Raw genomic sequence first — 17,698 nt, 5'->3', positions numbered from 1 at the left:
GGGCTCCAGTACGTAGGCAGGACTCTCCGCAAGCTCAAAACACGAATACAAGAGCATATTGGCAATATCCAAAAAGGTTTGGAAAATCATAGTGTCCCCACTCCACTTCAAATTACATCATAATAAAAACCCGAATGGTTTGAAATTAATGGGATTAGAAAAAGTAAGTTCGAACTGGTGTGGGGGAGGGGGGGGGGGTCGGGGGATCCAGTATTTGATATAAATCGCAAAGAAGTGGGGTGAATATTTAAAATGGACACCTTGAAACCAGGCGGACTGAATATTGCTGAGGACATGGGTTGCTAGATGGCCGCTAGCGCATCCACAATACCCAGTCCCCATAGCTCTGTGTGCTTTTATTCTGTAAAAAAACAACGATTTGATACATATGCAAATTAATATAAAAGAGTCATATCTTACTTGCGTGACCAGAGAAGAGTCATATTTTCAAGCTCTGACTCATCTCAGGTTAATTTGCATATGTATCAAATCGGTTTTTATACACAATAAAAGCACACAGAGCTATGGGGACTGGGTATTGCAGATGTGCTAGCGGCCATCTAGCAACCCACGTCCTCAGCTCTATACACAAAATCCCGGTGACAGGTTCCCTTTAAGCCCTGCTTTGTCGAGTAGGCAAAGCTTGTGGACCGTCTCTTGTATATTCGCTCTGACAAAGAGGGATTCAATAGATATTCGATTTAATATGTATTAACTGAACAGAAGAACCGATGTGAAACTTTGACCAGTTGGACGGGTGTGGGATTTAATTGGATGAAAATGGACACGTGATCGGACTGTGTGGACAGGTGACCTTCTTATGAATGAAAAGAGGCGTTCACCTAGGTATCATGTGACTAGGGTAATAGGAGTTGTAGAATGTCATTGGATGAAAGCGACCATGTGATCGGAGGAAGTGTCATATGACCATTTTATCAATGGAAAGGGTGGTTACTTGGAATGGAAAGGAGAATGATTGCATTTTTGCGATTTAATAAGAAAAGGAATGTGGTATATTATCCCATTTTATTTTCGAGAGATTGTATATGCTGATTTTATCGATTTATGTAATGCATGTTATTGTTGGAAAAGATTCTTATTGTTTTAAAGTATATGTTGTAACCTCAAAAAAGAAAAGGGGGCGTGCTTTATGCACTACCCTTAAATACCACCCCTGAAAGGGGTGGTATTATCGCCCCCTGACGAAGCTGACTGGCGAAACCTAGGTCGGGTGCTACACGAGGAACCACTATATGGTTTTATGCTTTTACAATTCACTCTCTTGTGAGTATATTAAAAATCCTTGGGAAATATATCCTTGTGGAACTTCACTATTGTGCGCCAAATTTTCATTACAGAGGTTTGGATGTCCTTTGGTGCATCCACCCCTGAATTTATTGTGTGGCTGCATTGTGAGAAGCTTGGAAAGCTGATATACCTCTGACCTGACGGACTTTTATGTATTGGGCAGCGCGACCACCATTACCTATTCGACTGTGGAGGTCACTGTTATTAAATGGGAAAGCTATATGAAGGTCCCTGTTAAAGGGGCAGTCACTGTAAAAGTCACTGTTAAAGGGGCAGCCACTGTGAAAGTCACTGTTAAAGGGGAGGCCAATGTGAAAGTCTCTGTTAAAGAAGCGGCCACTGTGAAAGTCACTGTTAAAGGGACGGCCACTGTTAAAGTCACTGTTAAAGGGGCGGTCACTGTGAAAGTCACTGTTAAAAGGGCAATCACTGTGAAAGTCACTGTTAAAGGGGAGGCCACTGTTAAAGGGGCGGGCACTGTGAAAGTCACTGTTAAAGGGGCGGTCACTGTGAAAGTAACTGTTAAAGGGGCAGTCACTGTGAAAGTCACTGTTAAAGGGGCGGTCACTGTGAAAGTCACTGTGAAAGTCACTGTTAAAGGGGCAGTCACTGTGAAAGTCACTGTTAAAGGGATGGTCACTGTGAAAGTCACTGTTAAAGGGGCAATCACTGTTGAAGGGGTGGTCATTGTGAAAGTCACTGTTAAAGGGGCGGTCACTGAGAAAGTCACTGTTAAAGAGGCGGTCACTGTGAAAGTCACTGTTAAAGAGGCGGTCACTGTGAAAGTCACTGTTAAAAAGGCTGTCACTGTGAAAGTCACTGTTAAAGGGGCGGTCACTGAAAGTCACTGTTAAAGGGGCGGTCACTGAAAGTCACTGTTAAAGGGGCGGCGACTGTGAAAGTCACTGTTAAAGGGGCAGTCACTGTGAAAGTCACAGTTAAAGGGATGGTCACTGTTAAAGGGGCGGTCACTGTGAAAGTCACTGTTAAAGGGGCGGCCACTTCAAAAATCTCTGTTAAAGGGGCGGCCACTGTGAAAGTCACTGTTAAAGGGGCGGCCACTGCGAAAGTCACTGTTAAAGGGGCGGTCACTGTGAAAGTCACTGTTAAAGGGGCGGCCACTGTTAAAGGGGCGGTCACTGTGAAAGTCACTGTAAGTCACTGTGAAAGTCACTGTTAAAGGGGCGGTCACTGTGAAAGTCACTGTCAAAGGGGCGGGCACTGTGGAAGTCACTGTTAAAGGGGCAGCAGTGTGAAGGTCACTGTTAAAGGTGCAGGCACTGTTAAGGTCATTGTTAAAGGGGCAGGCACTGTGGAGGTCAATGTTAAAGGGAGGGACACTGTGGAAGTCAATATTAAAGGGGCGGGCACTGTGGACGTCATTGTTAAAGGTGCGGGTACTGTAGAGGTCACTGTTATGGGGAAACTGTCGATATCTTTTTACGACACACGGAAACATAAAATGAAATATATGTAATATACCCGTACGAAGCCGGGTCCTTCTGCTGGCATATATATATATATATATACACTCACCTAAAGAATTATTAGGAACACCTGTTCTATTTCTCATTAATGCAATTATCTAGTCAACCAATCACATGGCAGTTGCTTCAATGCATTTAGGGGTGTGGTCCTGGTCAAGACAATCTCCTGAACTCCAAACTGAATGTCAGAATGGGAAAGAAAGGTGATTTAAGCAATTTTGAGCGTGGCATGGTTGTTGGTGCCGGTCTGAGTATTTCACAATCTGCTCAGTTACTGGGATTTTCACGCACAACCATTTCTAGGGTTTACAAAGAATGGTGTGAAAAGGGAAAAACATCCAGTATGCGGCAGTCCTGTGGGCAAAAATGCCTTGTGGATGCTTGAGGTCAGAGGGGAATGGGCCGACTGATTCAAGCTGATAGAAGAGCAACATTGACTGAAATAACCACTCGTTACAACCGAGGTATGCAGCAAAGCATTTGTGAAGCCACAACACGCACAACCTTGAGGTGGATGGGCTACAACAGCAGAAGACCCCACCGGGTACCACTCATCTCCACTACAAATAGGAAAAAGAGGCTACAATTTGCACGAGATCACCAAAATTGGACTGTTGAAGACTGGAAAAATGTTGCCTGGTCTGATGAGTCTCGATTTCTGTTGAGACATTCAAATAGTAGAGTCCGAATTTGGCGTAAACAGAATGAGAACATGTATCCATCCTCTGATGGCTACTTCCAGCAGGATAATGCACCATGTCACAAAGCTCGAATCATTTCAAATTGGTTTCTTGAACATGACAATGAGTTCACTGTACTAAAATGGCCCCACAGTCACCAGATCTCAACCCAATAGAGCATCTTTGGGATGTGGTGGAACGGGAGCTTCGTGCCCTGGATGTGCATCCCTCAAATCTCCATCAACTGCAAGATGCTATCCTATCAATATGGGCCAACATTTCTAAAGAATGCTATCAGCACCTTGTGGAATCAATGCCACGTAGAATTAAGGCAGTTCTGAAGGCAAAAGGGGGTCCAACACCGTAATAGTATGGTGTTCCTAATAATTCTTTAGGTGAGTGTATATAGGAAAAGGATGGCATGGCAGCCTGGTCTGGTCTAGATCGTGACTAGCCAAAGGAGTGGGGTTTACACAGGAGGATGGAGTTGCGAAGCACCGGGGGGGGCGGCATACAAAAATTTGCTGTGGGGCCCAGTCACATCTAACTACGTCCCTGGCTACTGGCATTGATCTCCTGGTGTCTGATAGTCTGGGGGCTGGGGACTGCTGTCATTGATACACTGGGAGCTAGGGGCTGCAGGCATTGATCCCCTGGTGTCTGGGCGTTCCTCCTGGGTATATTTTAACACCCTCTATCATTTGTAAAGACTGTATAAGAAGCAGAAGTGATGAAAGCAGAGCAGTCAGAGGCTGCAGAACATCTCCCTGCCTGTCATCAGGTCTGTCCATAATCTTCTCTTTATTACACATGAGAACATTATATAGTATTACAGTATAGCACATTATATTGTTAAGCATTATATAATATTACAGAACAGCACATTATATCAGAGAGCATTATATAGTGTTAGGGTAAAGTGCTCTATATCATTGAACATTATAAAGTATTGCAGTGCAGCATATTATATCGAGGAGCATTGTGACTGCTCTATATCATAGAACATTATATAGTATTACAGTACAGCACATTATATCATAGAGCATTATACATAAGTATGGTAGAGTACACTAAATGAAGGCATTATATAGCACATTATATCAGAGCATAATACAGTAAGTAGCGTACACAATATCATTTATATAGTATGGCAGTAGAATATACTATATTAGGGAGCATTATACAGAATTACATTACAGTACATTATATCAGGAAGCATTATATAGTATTACAGTAACATACACTGTATCAGAGAGCATTATAAAGTATTTTAGTACTGCACACTCTGGCTGAAACATTACATAGTATTACATATAGCACATTATATCAGGGAATGTTAGGTGGTGTTATAAAATACAGCACCGTTTTAATATATCAGGGACCATTATATAGTATTATAGTGGTGCATATAACATACAAGTAGTGATATATAGTATTTTAGTAGAGTACATTATATATATATATATATATATATATATATATATAGGTAAGAAAATCGGACAGCACTCCAAGTAAAAAGCAAATGGTGTTTATTAACCCACGTGGAAGGCAACGTTTCAGCTCATACAAAGAGCCTTTCTTGAGAAAGGCTCTTTGTATGAGCTGAAACGTTGCCTTCCACATGGGTGAATAAACACCATTTGCTTTTTACTTGGAGTGCTGTCCGATTTTCTTACCTATTGCTACGGGGTAAGCAGCTATACCCCTGGACCTAGCACCCGCCAGCTCCATCCAGTGCCGCCATCGTTTTCCTTTTTTATATATATATATATATAGTATTATAGTAGAGCATACTATATCGGGAGTAGTATTATAATACAGTTCATTATAAATGGAAGCATTATATAGTATTAGAGTACAGCACATTATATCAGGGAGCAATATATAGTATTATAGTGCAGTGATATATATTAATATTATTACAGTATATTTATCACAGATTATTATGACATTACAATATACTTTTATATCTAATCTTAGAATGGAGAGCTTCTGGGTATTCTTCACCGTTTTCCTGTTGGGAGGTTCTAACCTGATTTGGTGCCAGTCAGATGATTGCTCCGCTGTCAAAGGACAGGATGGTGTGATGGGTCGACCGGGGAGGGATGGCCGTTCAGGACATAAAGGAGATCGTGGTGATCCAGGTAATATGACAATACCCAACCTTCCATGAAAGGCAAAGTCTAGAGTGCTTGGGCTTACAGGTGGTTTAGTACATGAGGAGATGCTGTGTTTTTGGGGTATTCTAGGACCTTCTTACTTTCACACTAGCGCTTGATCGGATCCGTTCTGAACGGATCCGATCATATTAATGCAGACGGAGGCTCCGTTCAGTACGGATCCGTCTGCATTAATAACTTAGAAAAATTTCTAAGTGCGAAAGTAGCCTGAGCGGATCCGTTCAGACTTTCAATGTAAAGTCAATGGGGGACGGATCCGCTTGAAGATTGAGCCATATGGTGTCATCTTCAAGCGGATCCGTTCCCATTGACTTACATTGTAAGTCTGGACGGATCCGCACGCCTCCGCACGGCCAGGCGGACACCCGAACGCTGCAAGCAGCGTTCAGCTGTCCGCCTGGCCGTGCGGAGGCGAGCGGAGCGGAGGCTGAACGCCGCCAGACTGATGCAGTCTGAGCGGATCCGCATCCATTCAGACTGCATCAGGGCTGGACGGAAGCGTTCTGCTCCGCTCGTGAGCCCCTTCAAACGGAGCTCACGAGCGGACAGCAGAACGCTAGTGTGAAAGTAGCCTAAGGGATCCAGTGTTTTCCTTTATGTGTGATAGGGTTAATGTTAGGGTAAAGGCCCCTTTACATGGGCTGATTAACAGGAGGAGCTCGGGCAGAAGTGGAAACGGGGGGCTGTTTTAGCTCCTGATATCTCCTGATTGGTAGCAGCTAGAAGCTGGCATTCCAGGATTTCATGCAAGACCAAAACGACAGCATTAGCCCAAGATAAGCAGGAGATATCACTGTTAGAAATTGAGTAGGAAATAATTGGGGAAAAACCTGCTTTTACTTTGACTTTCAGCAGCATTCACTGCATCGCAAATTTTAACAGTGATATCTTCCCATGTACTGAAGATATTGGTGTCATTCTGGTATCTACCAGCTTTCAAACAATACAAAGACCTTATCTCTAGCTGCTACCAATCCAGAGATATGACCAGCTAAAGCAGACGCTGCCTCCCCCATCCCCTTCAGTCAGGAGGAGGGTGGGGGCAGTTGGGGAGCTGACAGCCTGCAGGAGGAAAGGAATTAGTGAACCACATATTAGTGAACCACATAATAAAGTTATTTTATTTACGCCAAACGGTGAACGCCATAAACACTGTGAATAAATTACACAAAAAAAGTTTTTTCCCTTAAAAATAAAGTAATAAAAGTTATTTACTGCACTATTTATAAACCCAAAATGGTTCCTGAAAAACCTACAACTAATCCCGCAAAATAAAAAAATTATTTAGAAGAAAAAATTTAAAAGTTTGACCACTGGAACGCAAAGGGGGAAAATATTATTGGTCTTTAAGGCTAAAATTAGTTATGTCACTAAAGGGTTAAAAATGCAATTGTGTCCCCTGCGCCATCAAGATTTACTGCAGACACACATTAAAAATCTACATAAAAGAGGTGACTTTTTGGGAGGCTTTTTCCAATCCTAATGTGACTGTTAGGAGGGGTTTTCTGGGATTTTAATATTGATGACCTATCCTCGGGATAGGTCATCAATATCAGATCTGACACCAATATCAGATCTGACACCAGGCACCCCGCCGATCAGCTGGTTGAAGAGAAGGCCACGCTCCCTTCATTGTTGACCTGCCGTCCCATTCACTTTAATGGGACTGCTCCTTCCTATGCAAGTGAATACTACAGAGCTGTCTCATTGAAGTGAATGGGACGGCTTTTTGTAATTACACCTGCTCGTCACTGCAATGTCGATGGCCAGCAGGGGTGCCGGGTGTTGGACCCCCACTGATCTGATATTGATGACCTATCCTGAGGATAGGTCATCAGTATTAAAATGACAGAAAACCCCTTTAATGATTATTGGGGTGGTGAACATTGGTTCTGAGGATTATTTAGAGGCCTCTCTTGCTTCTTCTAGGAGCACATACTTTCTAGGCACAACTATTCCAAAAATGGTCCAAAACACTGGGATTCACGTATCATACAAATCTCCAGAGCCTCTCGTGTCATATATGCTTTCAGCTAGAGTCTCAGATGTCATATATGTCCCCAACCATAGTGTCATGTGTCATAAATGTCTCCCAACAGAGGTCAGCTGCCATTTTGTCAATGTAATTTTGCATGACTATTTCCCAACGATGATATTTATTATGGTATGGACAATGTAGAAGATGATGTAAATACTGACCAGTATGACACTTCTTTTTTGTCTTCTTAGGAGCTCCTAGTCAGATTCTGGGACAGACTGCAAGCAAAGGAGATGCTGGAGATCCTGGAGCCCCTGGTGAGCCTGGTAATGTAGGCTACATAGGACTAGAAGGGCCTCCAGGACCTTCAGGAGATCAAGGCCCAAAAGGATCCAAAGGTCCACCGGCAGACACAAGTGCTCAGCACAAACCAGCTTTCTCTGCCATCCAGCACAACATTAAAGAAAACCGGCTGGTATTCACCAAAACTATAACCAATGAGGAGAACACGTATGATAGACACACAGGGGAGTTCACCTGCAAGGAGCCTGGATATTACTACTTCACATTCCAAGTGGTCTCACTGGGGGACCTCTGTCTTCAGATCTGGATAAAGAAAAGTGGAGATGAAGGAAAGAAGCTGCTGAGTTTCTGTGACCGTAATGTGCGCAGCCAGCCACAGGTCAACTCAGGGGGCTCTGTCCTCAATCTGGACACTGGGGATCAGGTGTGGATTGCAACAGATGACAAAAACCGAAGAATTGCTGGAGCAGAAGTCAGTAGCATCTTTAGTGGCTTCCTGCTCTTCCCAAGAGTTGAATGAGCAAATCACTGGACACTGACACTGGAACCCATCCCCCTTCCCTGAACTAGTCCATAAACCGAAACTTGTATCCAGACCCTGGCTGGTCAGTGACCATGTAGTGTCCACTTATACAGAAACACATGTCGCTGTGCCAGTAGTAAAAATTCTGGGGTCCGGCCCCTGAGGATCTCTCAGTTTTGAACTCATTTATCATTTTTAGCTTGCTCATTGATATATTCTGTACGTATCTGTCCTGCAGTCCACTATGCTCTAAATGAATAAACTGCTTCAACCTTCCCTTTCTGAGTCCTTCATTGCTTCACATACAATTTCCTATAGAGAAAATCTAGTAGCAGATGGAGGCTTCAAACTGGAAATGACTGTTACCAGTTCAGCCTCAAGAACATGTCAGGAGTTTTGTTTTTACTCCATCCTTGCCAGTGGTCAACAATTGAGACAAAGTTATCTTCATTTACACAAGTTTTCTGGTGAAAATTAAGCCATAAATCTACGACAGCTCAGAGCTGTCATAGATTTTTGTTTAGGCGCACTGCCATATACCAAAGCTTGATTTGTCATTAAACTGCTCTTTTCATCCACTGGTACAGACATGTAAAAGAAAATAAGTACACCTATATAAAGTTTTGCCCTTTTTTCATATGTGGACAGATCAATATTTGATGTTCATTCGCATAGTATATAAAGATGATGGCAATCATCTTGGGGTGCCCTCAATGTCTGTATCCATTCAGGCTCTACATAGTTCCTGCTAACACCAGCCCTACTACCCACTCACCTCCACTCATGAATGTACTTGCACTTGCATAGGTAACAGACCCAAATTCTAAATCTTCTTTCACCAATCCACCTATTATTTCTTAGGCTATCTCTAGGTGTTCACCAGGGCTCACCACAAAGCTGGCTGAACTTGGTAAGTAGGGGCCCTAGTTATGTCTGTGGGGTAAGGTAGCAGAAAACAAGTGCCAGCTCACAGTTAACAGACCTGTCAGATGCCAAGGAGTAGCAGGAAAGTAAAAGAAGTCAGAGTCTAAGCCAAGGAAGTCAGAAGAAGCCAAAACAGAAGGCAATGGGTTAATCCAGAAACAAGCTGAGGAATCAGGAGAATTGTTAGAAGCCTAATCAGTATAGGGGGGGGGGGGGGGAGTTAATCTACAAACAAGCCAGAGAGTCAAACCCAGGAGAATTAGTACAAACGTAATCAATAGACAAGGGATAAATCTTGAAGCAATCCAAGGTCAAAAGATAGGAATGTCCAACAGAAAGGCAGCACTATTCTTGGGAAACAAAACAAACTGGAGCCAGAAAATCTAAAATCACAGGCACTATCAAGCAGTAAGTGTTTGACTTAAATCCCCCACCTAGCTCTGGGATTGAACATTGATCCAAGGATCTGACTGAACCATCACATGGAGCTTATTTTTCCAGACCAAACATGCTTGTCTGAAATTAACTGATCCAAAGTCCCAAGCATTGACCTTGGCTGAGGCTGGAGAGTTTGCTAAACATCTAGACTTCCTAGATGAAGTGTCTCTTGCTCCTTGCAATATTTTTCTCAGTGACTGTTTCTGAGAAGATTTACCCTGGCTCTAAGGCTTCTCCATGTGGAGTTAATGGGTGACAGTGTGGTACCATTGAGTCTAGAATTTGAGAAAAATCCATTTGACCATCTCTGGGATAAGAGATTTCAACCATTCTTTTCCTATGGAATGTCTTTTTCTCATTGACTATAATTAATGTCACTTTGACACAATTATCAGCTAGATTGAATTGTGTGATTAATTTACAGGGTAGAACCCAGATTAGGCCGCCAATGGACGGTCGTTATAATTGATTGTCAGTTGCTTGCCTATTGTTAATGGCCATCCAGATTTTTACGTTTACCTGCCATTTACAATAAGCAAGTGATTGACAGTTATTTTTAAAGGGGCATTCCAACCTCAGACAATCTCTGGGAACCACACATATCTCGTAAAAGGAGCCTTGAAGGTCACAGAGGGTGCACCGAACATGCGTGGTGGACCTCCATTGATTTCTATGAGGTCGACGAAAATAGCAAAGCAATGGCTCGGCAATTTCCATCAGCCCCATAGAAATTAATGGGAGCGGTGGCCGTGCAAGCACAGTGCGCTTCCATTTATTTCTTTGGGGACAACGGAAATTGCCGAGCCAGCACTCAACTATTTCCAGCGGTCCTAGAGAAATGAATAGAGGGCCGCTGTACATGCGCAGTGTGCCCTCTGTGACTTTCATGGCTCCGTTTACGAGGTCGGTGCGGGTCCCAGAGGTGGGACTCACCCTTATCAGACAATGGAGGCATATCCTAGCAATATGCCCCCATTGTCTGCGATGGGAATAACTCTTTAAGGATCTGAAAGAAAACATCTGAGGCTTGTTTGGCCACTTGGTTTCGGCCACCACATCTGGTTGTATTCTTATGGGGCAGTGGTGTTGGGTGTTGGGATGTTTCTTTGCCTCAACATTGAGGCAGATTTATCAACCACCACCCACGACATGTTCTGATGCCTGGTCCACTGCACAGAACTGATTTGCAAAGGTTTTCTCCCACATATGTGGTTGAATTATGCAAGTACAACTTGTCATAGTTCAGTGGCTGCATTATATTCTGTGCCTATACTGTCACAAATGCCAATATTAATAAATGGACCCACTTTGTTTGAGGTTAGAAATTTGCAAAGATCCTGCATTATTAGGTAGCATTAATGTCTGCAAGAAAATTTGTAGCTTTTTTCTAGATCATAAAGGAAACAAATGTTTTTTCCGGTTTAGCACTTTCCGTTTCTCATCCAAGAAATTGAACTTGCGGTTCTTGGTGCAGATGGAGAAAGCAGAAGAGAAAGTCTTGGTGTCAGCACCAGCAATGGAGGAAGAATGAGGATGTGACTCTTTCCTTCTTCTTCTCGGTCAGAGATTACTGGTCACTGTAGGCAGCACAACCTATAGATTTGTCCAGAGCAGAGCCTACAGACAGAGGTCAGTACACAATTTAGGGGACATATGTGGTGGGAGTTGTCAGGTTATATATAGACCTGACAGGGGACAACACCAGAAATAATGATATCAGAGTATATGGCAAAAATTCTTCTCTGCCTTCCTCCAGTGACTGCACCTTTGTAAACGGTCTTAATCTTTCTAAAGCTTCTGCACCCTCCTCTAGTGACACATTTGTTTTATGGCTGCACATTCATCCAGTTATTGCACCTTTGTCCACTGACAGCACCTTCCTCAAGTGGCAGCTCATACCACCAGTGACTACACTTTCCTCTGGTGACTGCACCTTTGTCCTTTGACAGCACCTTGCTCCAGAGACTGCACCTTCTTATGGTGACTGTACCTTTGTCCTTTGACAGCACCTTGCCCCAGAGACTGCACCTTCATTTGGTGACTATACCTTTGTCCATTGACAGCATTTTCCTCCATTGACAGCACCTTTCTCCAGTGTCTGCACCTTCTTCCGGTCTCTACACTTTCTTCCAGTGACTACACCTTCCTTAAGTGACTGCATCTTTCTCTGATGACTGCACCTTTCTCAGTTGACTGCACATTCTTCCAGTAACTGCACCCTCCTCTAGTGACTGCACTTTCCTCTACTGACAGCATCTACCTCCATTGACAGCACTTTCCTCCAGTGTCTGAACCTTCTTCTAGTCACTACACTTTCCTCAAGTGACTGCATCTTCCCCTGATGACTGTACCTTCCTCAGTTGACTGCACATTTTCCAGTAACTGCACCTTCCTCTAGTGACTGAACCTTCCTCCAGTGACTGCACCCTCCTGATGACTGCACCTTCCTTAGTTTACTGCACATTCTTCCAGTAACTGCACCTTCCTCTAGTGACTTCACCTTCCTCTAGTGACTGCACCTTCTTCCAGTCACTACACCTTCCTCCAGTGCCTGCACATTCCTTAGTTTACTGCACATTCTTCCAGTAACTGCACCCTCACTGCACATTCTTCCAGTAACTGCACCCTCTTCTAGAGACTGCACCTTCCTCTAGAGACTACACCTTCCTCTAGTGACTGCACTCTCCTCTAGAGACTACATCTTCCTCTAGTGACTGCACCTTCCTCCATTGCCTGCACCTTCCTTAGTTTACTGCACATTCTTCCAGTAACTGCACCCTCACTGCACATTCTTCCAGTAACTGCACCCTCACTGCACATTCTTCCAGTAACTGCACCCTCTTCTAGAGACTGCACCTTCCTCTAGAGACTACACCTTCCTCTAGTGACTGCACCTTCCTCCAGTGCCTGCACCTTCCTTAGTTTACTGCACATTCTTCCAGTAACTGCACCCTCCTCTAGTGACTGCACCTTCCTCCGGTGACTACATCTTCCTCTGATGACTGCACCTTCCTCAGTTGACTGCACATTCTTCCAGTAACTGCACCCTCCTCTAATGATGGCACCTTCTTCTAGTGACTGCACCTTTGTTCAGTGACTGCACCTTCCTCCAGTATCTGTACCTTCTTCCTTTGACTGCTTCAGAAGATGACCCTCTTTATGTTGTCTGATGTTCAGAAGTGATAGAAACCAATAGCTTATATCCTATAGCTTAGATCGTAGGAGATACTGAAATTTAAATTTCTATGAAAAAGGAACTGGGAATGAAAACGTGTCATTTGATCGCTCTCACTGTGAGAAGAGACTTGTATAGATGGGTAGTAAATGTACAGGCTATGCCACTTTTCGTTTGTGAATCACCCTCACTGTCTATCCGTACAGAGAACCTCAATCATGTTGCTGGGAACTGGGACCATTTTCCTGACCCTGCTCACTTGGGTGGAGGGTTCAGAATTTACATGCAACACAGCAATGCCAGGTATGCCAGGTATACCAGGAATCCCAGGCAGAGATGGACGGGATGGGAGGAAAGGAGCAAAAGGAGATAGAGGTAAAATCTTTTCTATGCACATTATTCCTTATGATCCATCTGAAACGTGGAAGGTGGGGGGCTGGCTGCTTGTGTGCATTCACTGTCTAATTTGCATGGGATGATACTATCTAGTGAGAAGATGACAAATTCTGGCTGATATACAGTCTGTTGAAATAAAAAGCAGGGGCGTAGCTATAGGGGGTGCAGAAGTAGCAGTTGCTACCGGGCCCAGGAGCCTGAGGGGTCCCAAAGTCCCTTGTGGTGCATAAGAAGACACCAGTATTATAGAAAGTGCCTGCTGGTCAAATTACACCTCTGGCTAGAGGGAAGGGGTTAGGTCAATAATTTGGCATGGGTGGGGGGGGGGTGCCATTTCAATTATTGCTTCAGGCAGCAGGAAGGCTATGTGATTCCCTGCCAGGACCACAAAGCACTGAGGAAAGGGGGGCCTAAGCTGAACTCTTGCACAGGGCCCATGAGCTATTAGCTACGCCCCTGATAAGAGGGGTTATCTGGGATTAGATCATTGTTCATCTAGCCTTGGCTTACAGGTCATTGTCCTATCCTGGTTTTCCAACTTGCCTTTCAGGTCACCATACTTTTTTCCTGGTTCTCTATATTTTGGGCTTGCAGGTCACTGCCCTTCCCTGGTCTTGGCTTACCAGTCACTGTTCTCTCCTTGTTCTCTGCTCCATTGGCTTGCAGGTAACTGTCTTTTTCTGGTTATCTGCCTTGGATTACAAGTCATGGTCTTCTCTTGGTACTTTGCCTTAGCTTAAAAGTTATGGTCTTTTTCTGGTACTCTGCCTTGGCTTACAGTCCATGGTCATCTCCTGGTACTGTGCTTTTACTAAAGGTCACTGTCCGCTCTTGGTTCTTCACCTTGGCTTACAGGTTACTGTTCTCTCCTGGTTCTCCACTTTGACTTACAAGTCACTGTTCTCTCTAGGTTCTCCATGTCTTTAGCTTATAGATCATGGTCCTTTCCTGCATCTCTGCTCCTTTGGCTTACAAGTTCCTGACTTTTCCTGGTTCTCTGCTTTGGCTTACAGTTTACTGCCCTTTTTTTGGTTTTCCAATCCTTCCGTTTAGAGTTACATTCAGTTTCAAGGTTCTCTGGCTTGGCTTATAGAACACTGTCCTAACCTGATTTTCCACTTTGGTTTAAGTCACTGTCCTCTTTTGGTTCTCTTCCTCTTCTGTGACTGTACTGTCATATTGTCTTTTACTGGCTCTAGTTCCTTGCCACCTTCTCTGTCAGGGTTCCTCCCGGTTCAGTCTATGAGCTTCTCATATTTTTTCTCTATGCCAGTTGGGCAGAGAATAAGTAGGTTAGGGAAGACTATGTCCTCCATTTCTTCTTTGGCCACGTTGTTGCAGTAGGTAACCCATTTCTAGAGATTTTCCTGCCCTTGATTGAATGAGTCTGAATTTACTAACGTGATGGGGGACTGATGCCTCTTTTATGAATTTTTGTAATTTAGCTTATACTTTCGATTTGTTAGTATCTGAGCTATATCTAATTTGTGCTCTGATGTCACTGTGCCATCATACAGGAGTTCCAGCCATCTCGAACATATCCAATCTTAAAGGTGAAAAAGGAATTAAAGGCCCCCCAGGCCCAATAGGAAAAAATGGTCCAAAGGGACCACCTGGTCCTCCAGGAGAAAAAGGTGAGCTAGGCGCCGCTGGGGATAATGGAATGCCAGGCAACCACAAGCGCGAGTATCAATCAGCTTTTACAATGGCAAGATCAACAGAAAGCTATCCTACAAAAAACACACCCATCATATTCAACAGAGTCATCACCAATGACCACCAGGACTACAACATCACCTCAGGGACCTTTGTGTGCCGGATCCCTGGACTGTATTATTTTGTGTATCATGCCTCACATTCCTCCAATCTTTGTGTCTCTCTTTTTGCAGCCAATCAGAAAAAGGCCAGCTTTTGTGACCACATGTCCAACATTAAGCAGGTCACATCAGGAGGGGTACTGGTCGAGCTGAAGATAGACCAAGAGGTGTGGTTATCTGTAAATGATTACAATGGCATGATCGGGATTGAGGATAATGACAGCGTTTTCTCAGGGTTCCTTGTATTTCCAGATTAAAGCTTTATCTGAGAATGTCCACCACAATGGGGCTTTTGTCCAGCTCAATGTAATCACAAATTAGTTGGTCAGTAGGCTAAGGCTGGCCCTATGCATTATGTAATTGTTGAGTGTTAAGCCAACAGCAATTTCTCACTGTGGTTGGGGGTTGTCACATAAACATGTTTATGAGGTTGATAGAGTAAGCCACTTCCAGGCCAATCTGTATCCCTTGAACTCCTGTATCCCATTCAGAAGACTCTGCCTCCCTCTGCACCCTTTTTGACCCTTCTTTATGCCCTCCGGACTCCTCTGTCACCACCAGAACCCTCTGCTCCTCCAAACCCCTCTTGAGACTACTATGTCCCAATTCAGACTCTTCTGTCTTCTCTCTAGGTTCTACTTATACCCCTTTTGCACACTCTGTCCCCACTCCAGACTCTTATGTCTCCCTTCAGACCCCTCTGTCATTTCTTGAACTCTTTGCCCCCCTCCAGACCCCTATGTCACCTTCAGACACTTGTGTCTCCTCTCAAAACCCCTCTGTCACTTTCATATCCTTCTCTCTCTCCTTTGGGCCCTTCTATGCCCCCTCTAGACCATTCTTCTCCATGCTCATTTGTACTCCTCCAGACCCCTCTACATTCTACTCCATATTATCTAGACCCTCTCCAGACACTTCTCTCCCTTCCCCAGACCCATCTGTTCCCTCCAGACCCCAAGGTCTCCATTCCAGACCTCACTGCCCCCCCTGTAAATGATCACATGCTCTTTTTGATCCCAACCTTCATTACATATTTTCTGGATGCACCCAATCCCCATAAACCAAGGGTGCATTCATAATGTGCTCACGATTATTACCTCTAACCACTTTCTGGGACCACCACTGCTACCAGCTTTGCTATTGTTACAGGACTAATTGTAGCCTTTATTTCCAGTTTGCTATCGATTGTAGCTTCTCTATGCATATTTACCGGTAGTCATTTAGTGTTCCGATCAAATAATCACCATGACCTAGAAGATGACTTTACTGCTCTTTCTTTATCATGAATAAAATGTAATTTCAAATTATTGTGAGAATTCTTCCTCTGTGGAGATGGAGATGAAGTACCTGGGACCAGCCCAAAAACCGCACAAGAGGATCAATAAGAAGTTCAACATCAATCACTTTGCTTCAAGAAGATAGGGTTAGATACATTGGCTTAGCAGATGGTATAACACATGGTAGGCTTAAATACCTCTTATGTAGCAACTTCAGCTCATCCAGACAGAAGGTAAGTTGTGACTGAAGTTGGTGGCATGGACCATGTGGGAGCTGCTTGAGGTCGTTTGTGCTTAGTGCTTGAACAAGAGGCTAAAGGTGGCCATATAGGTACATTAGACAGAAGTAGGTTAATTATTGAACATAATTTGAACAAGCAATAATCTGGTGAACAATCTTTTCACAGACACATTTTAGTCCATATTGGCCGTTACAGTTGCTCAAGCTGGCCATGCATGTTCAATGAAACCAGGTAATGGACAAAAGATCTTTCTGAGAGAAATGTTGAGATCATCCATTTTGATCAACTTGAGACTAATTAATGTATGGTTACCTTAAAAATCCCCATACACATTAATGTATTGTTAGCTGAACCCACCGAGAACAACTGGTTTGGCCAACACTCTAATGTGTATGGGGAGCTCTTGACTCTCCCCCAACAGATGATGGGAGAGAGAAGGATCAGGAGAAATTAATATTTTAGTGTGATCTAGAGATGAGCAAACCGGACAAGATTTGTTTGAATTTCTCATCAGGACTACTACCACATTCATCCTCTGCACCAGCTCCTCCGTGTCGCACACCCAACAAGGAGGGCAGCAGGGTGGCCCAGTGGTTAGCACTGGTGCCTTGCAGCGCTGGGGTCCTAGGTTCAACTCTGACCAAGGACAACATCTGCAGGGAGTTTGTATGTTCTTCCTGTGTTTGCGGAGGTTTCCTCCGGGTTCTCTGGTTTCCTCCCACACTCCAAAGACATACTGATGGGGACTTTAGATTGTGAGCCCCATTGGGGACAATGATGATAAGGTCTGTAAAGCACTACGGAATATGTCAGCGATATATACAGTAAGTGAGTAAAATAAATAAATAAGGGGGAGAGTGTAGATGGAGACATCCACGAAAGACAGAGTTGTGGCCTACTTGACAGGCAGAAAATCAATCTGTGGCCACTACTGTATCAGGATCAAGCTCTAACTGTCCCTCAGAGGGAC

The 17,698-nt window shown here is 43.9% G+C and overlaps 2 protein-coding genes across 3 annotated transcripts; both read left to right on the top strand.

Annotated features, from left to right (window-relative positions):
- The first annotated feature begins 4,116 nt into the window (after positions 1 to 4,116).
- On the top strand, positions 4,117 to 8,735 carry C1QA (complement C1q A chain). Its single transcript, XM_040424022.1, has 3 exons — positions 4,117 to 4,256; positions 5,456 to 5,619; positions 7,885 to 8,735. Exons 2-3 carry the CDS (start codon positions 5,457 to 5,459, stop codon positions 8,454 to 8,456), a joined length of 735 nt encoding a protein of 244 aa, XP_040279956.1. The 5' UTR covers positions 4,117 to 4,256; position 5,456; the 3' UTR covers positions 8,457 to 8,735.
- A 2,575-nt stretch (positions 8,736 to 11,310) lies between these two features.
- Positions 11,311 to 16,470, top strand: C1QC (complement C1q C chain). Of its 2 annotated transcripts, none has more exons than XM_040423999.1 (3): positions 11,311 to 11,450; positions 13,203 to 13,371; positions 14,910 to 16,470. In XM_040423999.1, the coding sequence occupies exons 2-3, from the start codon at positions 13,215 to 13,217 to the stop codon at positions 15,464 to 15,466; spliced, it is 714 nt and encodes a 237-aa protein (XP_040279933.1). In that variant the 5' UTR covers positions 11,311 to 11,450; positions 13,203 to 13,214; the 3' UTR covers positions 15,467 to 16,470. The 2 variants fall into 2 exon arrangements, with proteins under 2 accessions (XP_040279933.1, XP_040279943.1); XM_040424009.1 differs by lacking the exon at positions 11,311 to 11,450 and adding an exon at positions 12,948 to 12,968.
- The last annotated feature ends 1,228 nt before the right edge of the window (positions 16,471 to 17,698 follow it).

This window comes from Bufo bufo, chromosome 1, assembly GCF_905171765.1.
Source record: "Bufo bufo chromosome 1, aBufBuf1.1, whole genome shotgun sequence".
NCBI classification, from domain to species: domain Eukaryota; kingdom Metazoa; phylum Chordata; class Amphibia; order Anura; family Bufonidae; genus Bufo; species Bufo bufo.
This window is presented reverse-complemented; position numbering and strand designations above follow the sequence as displayed.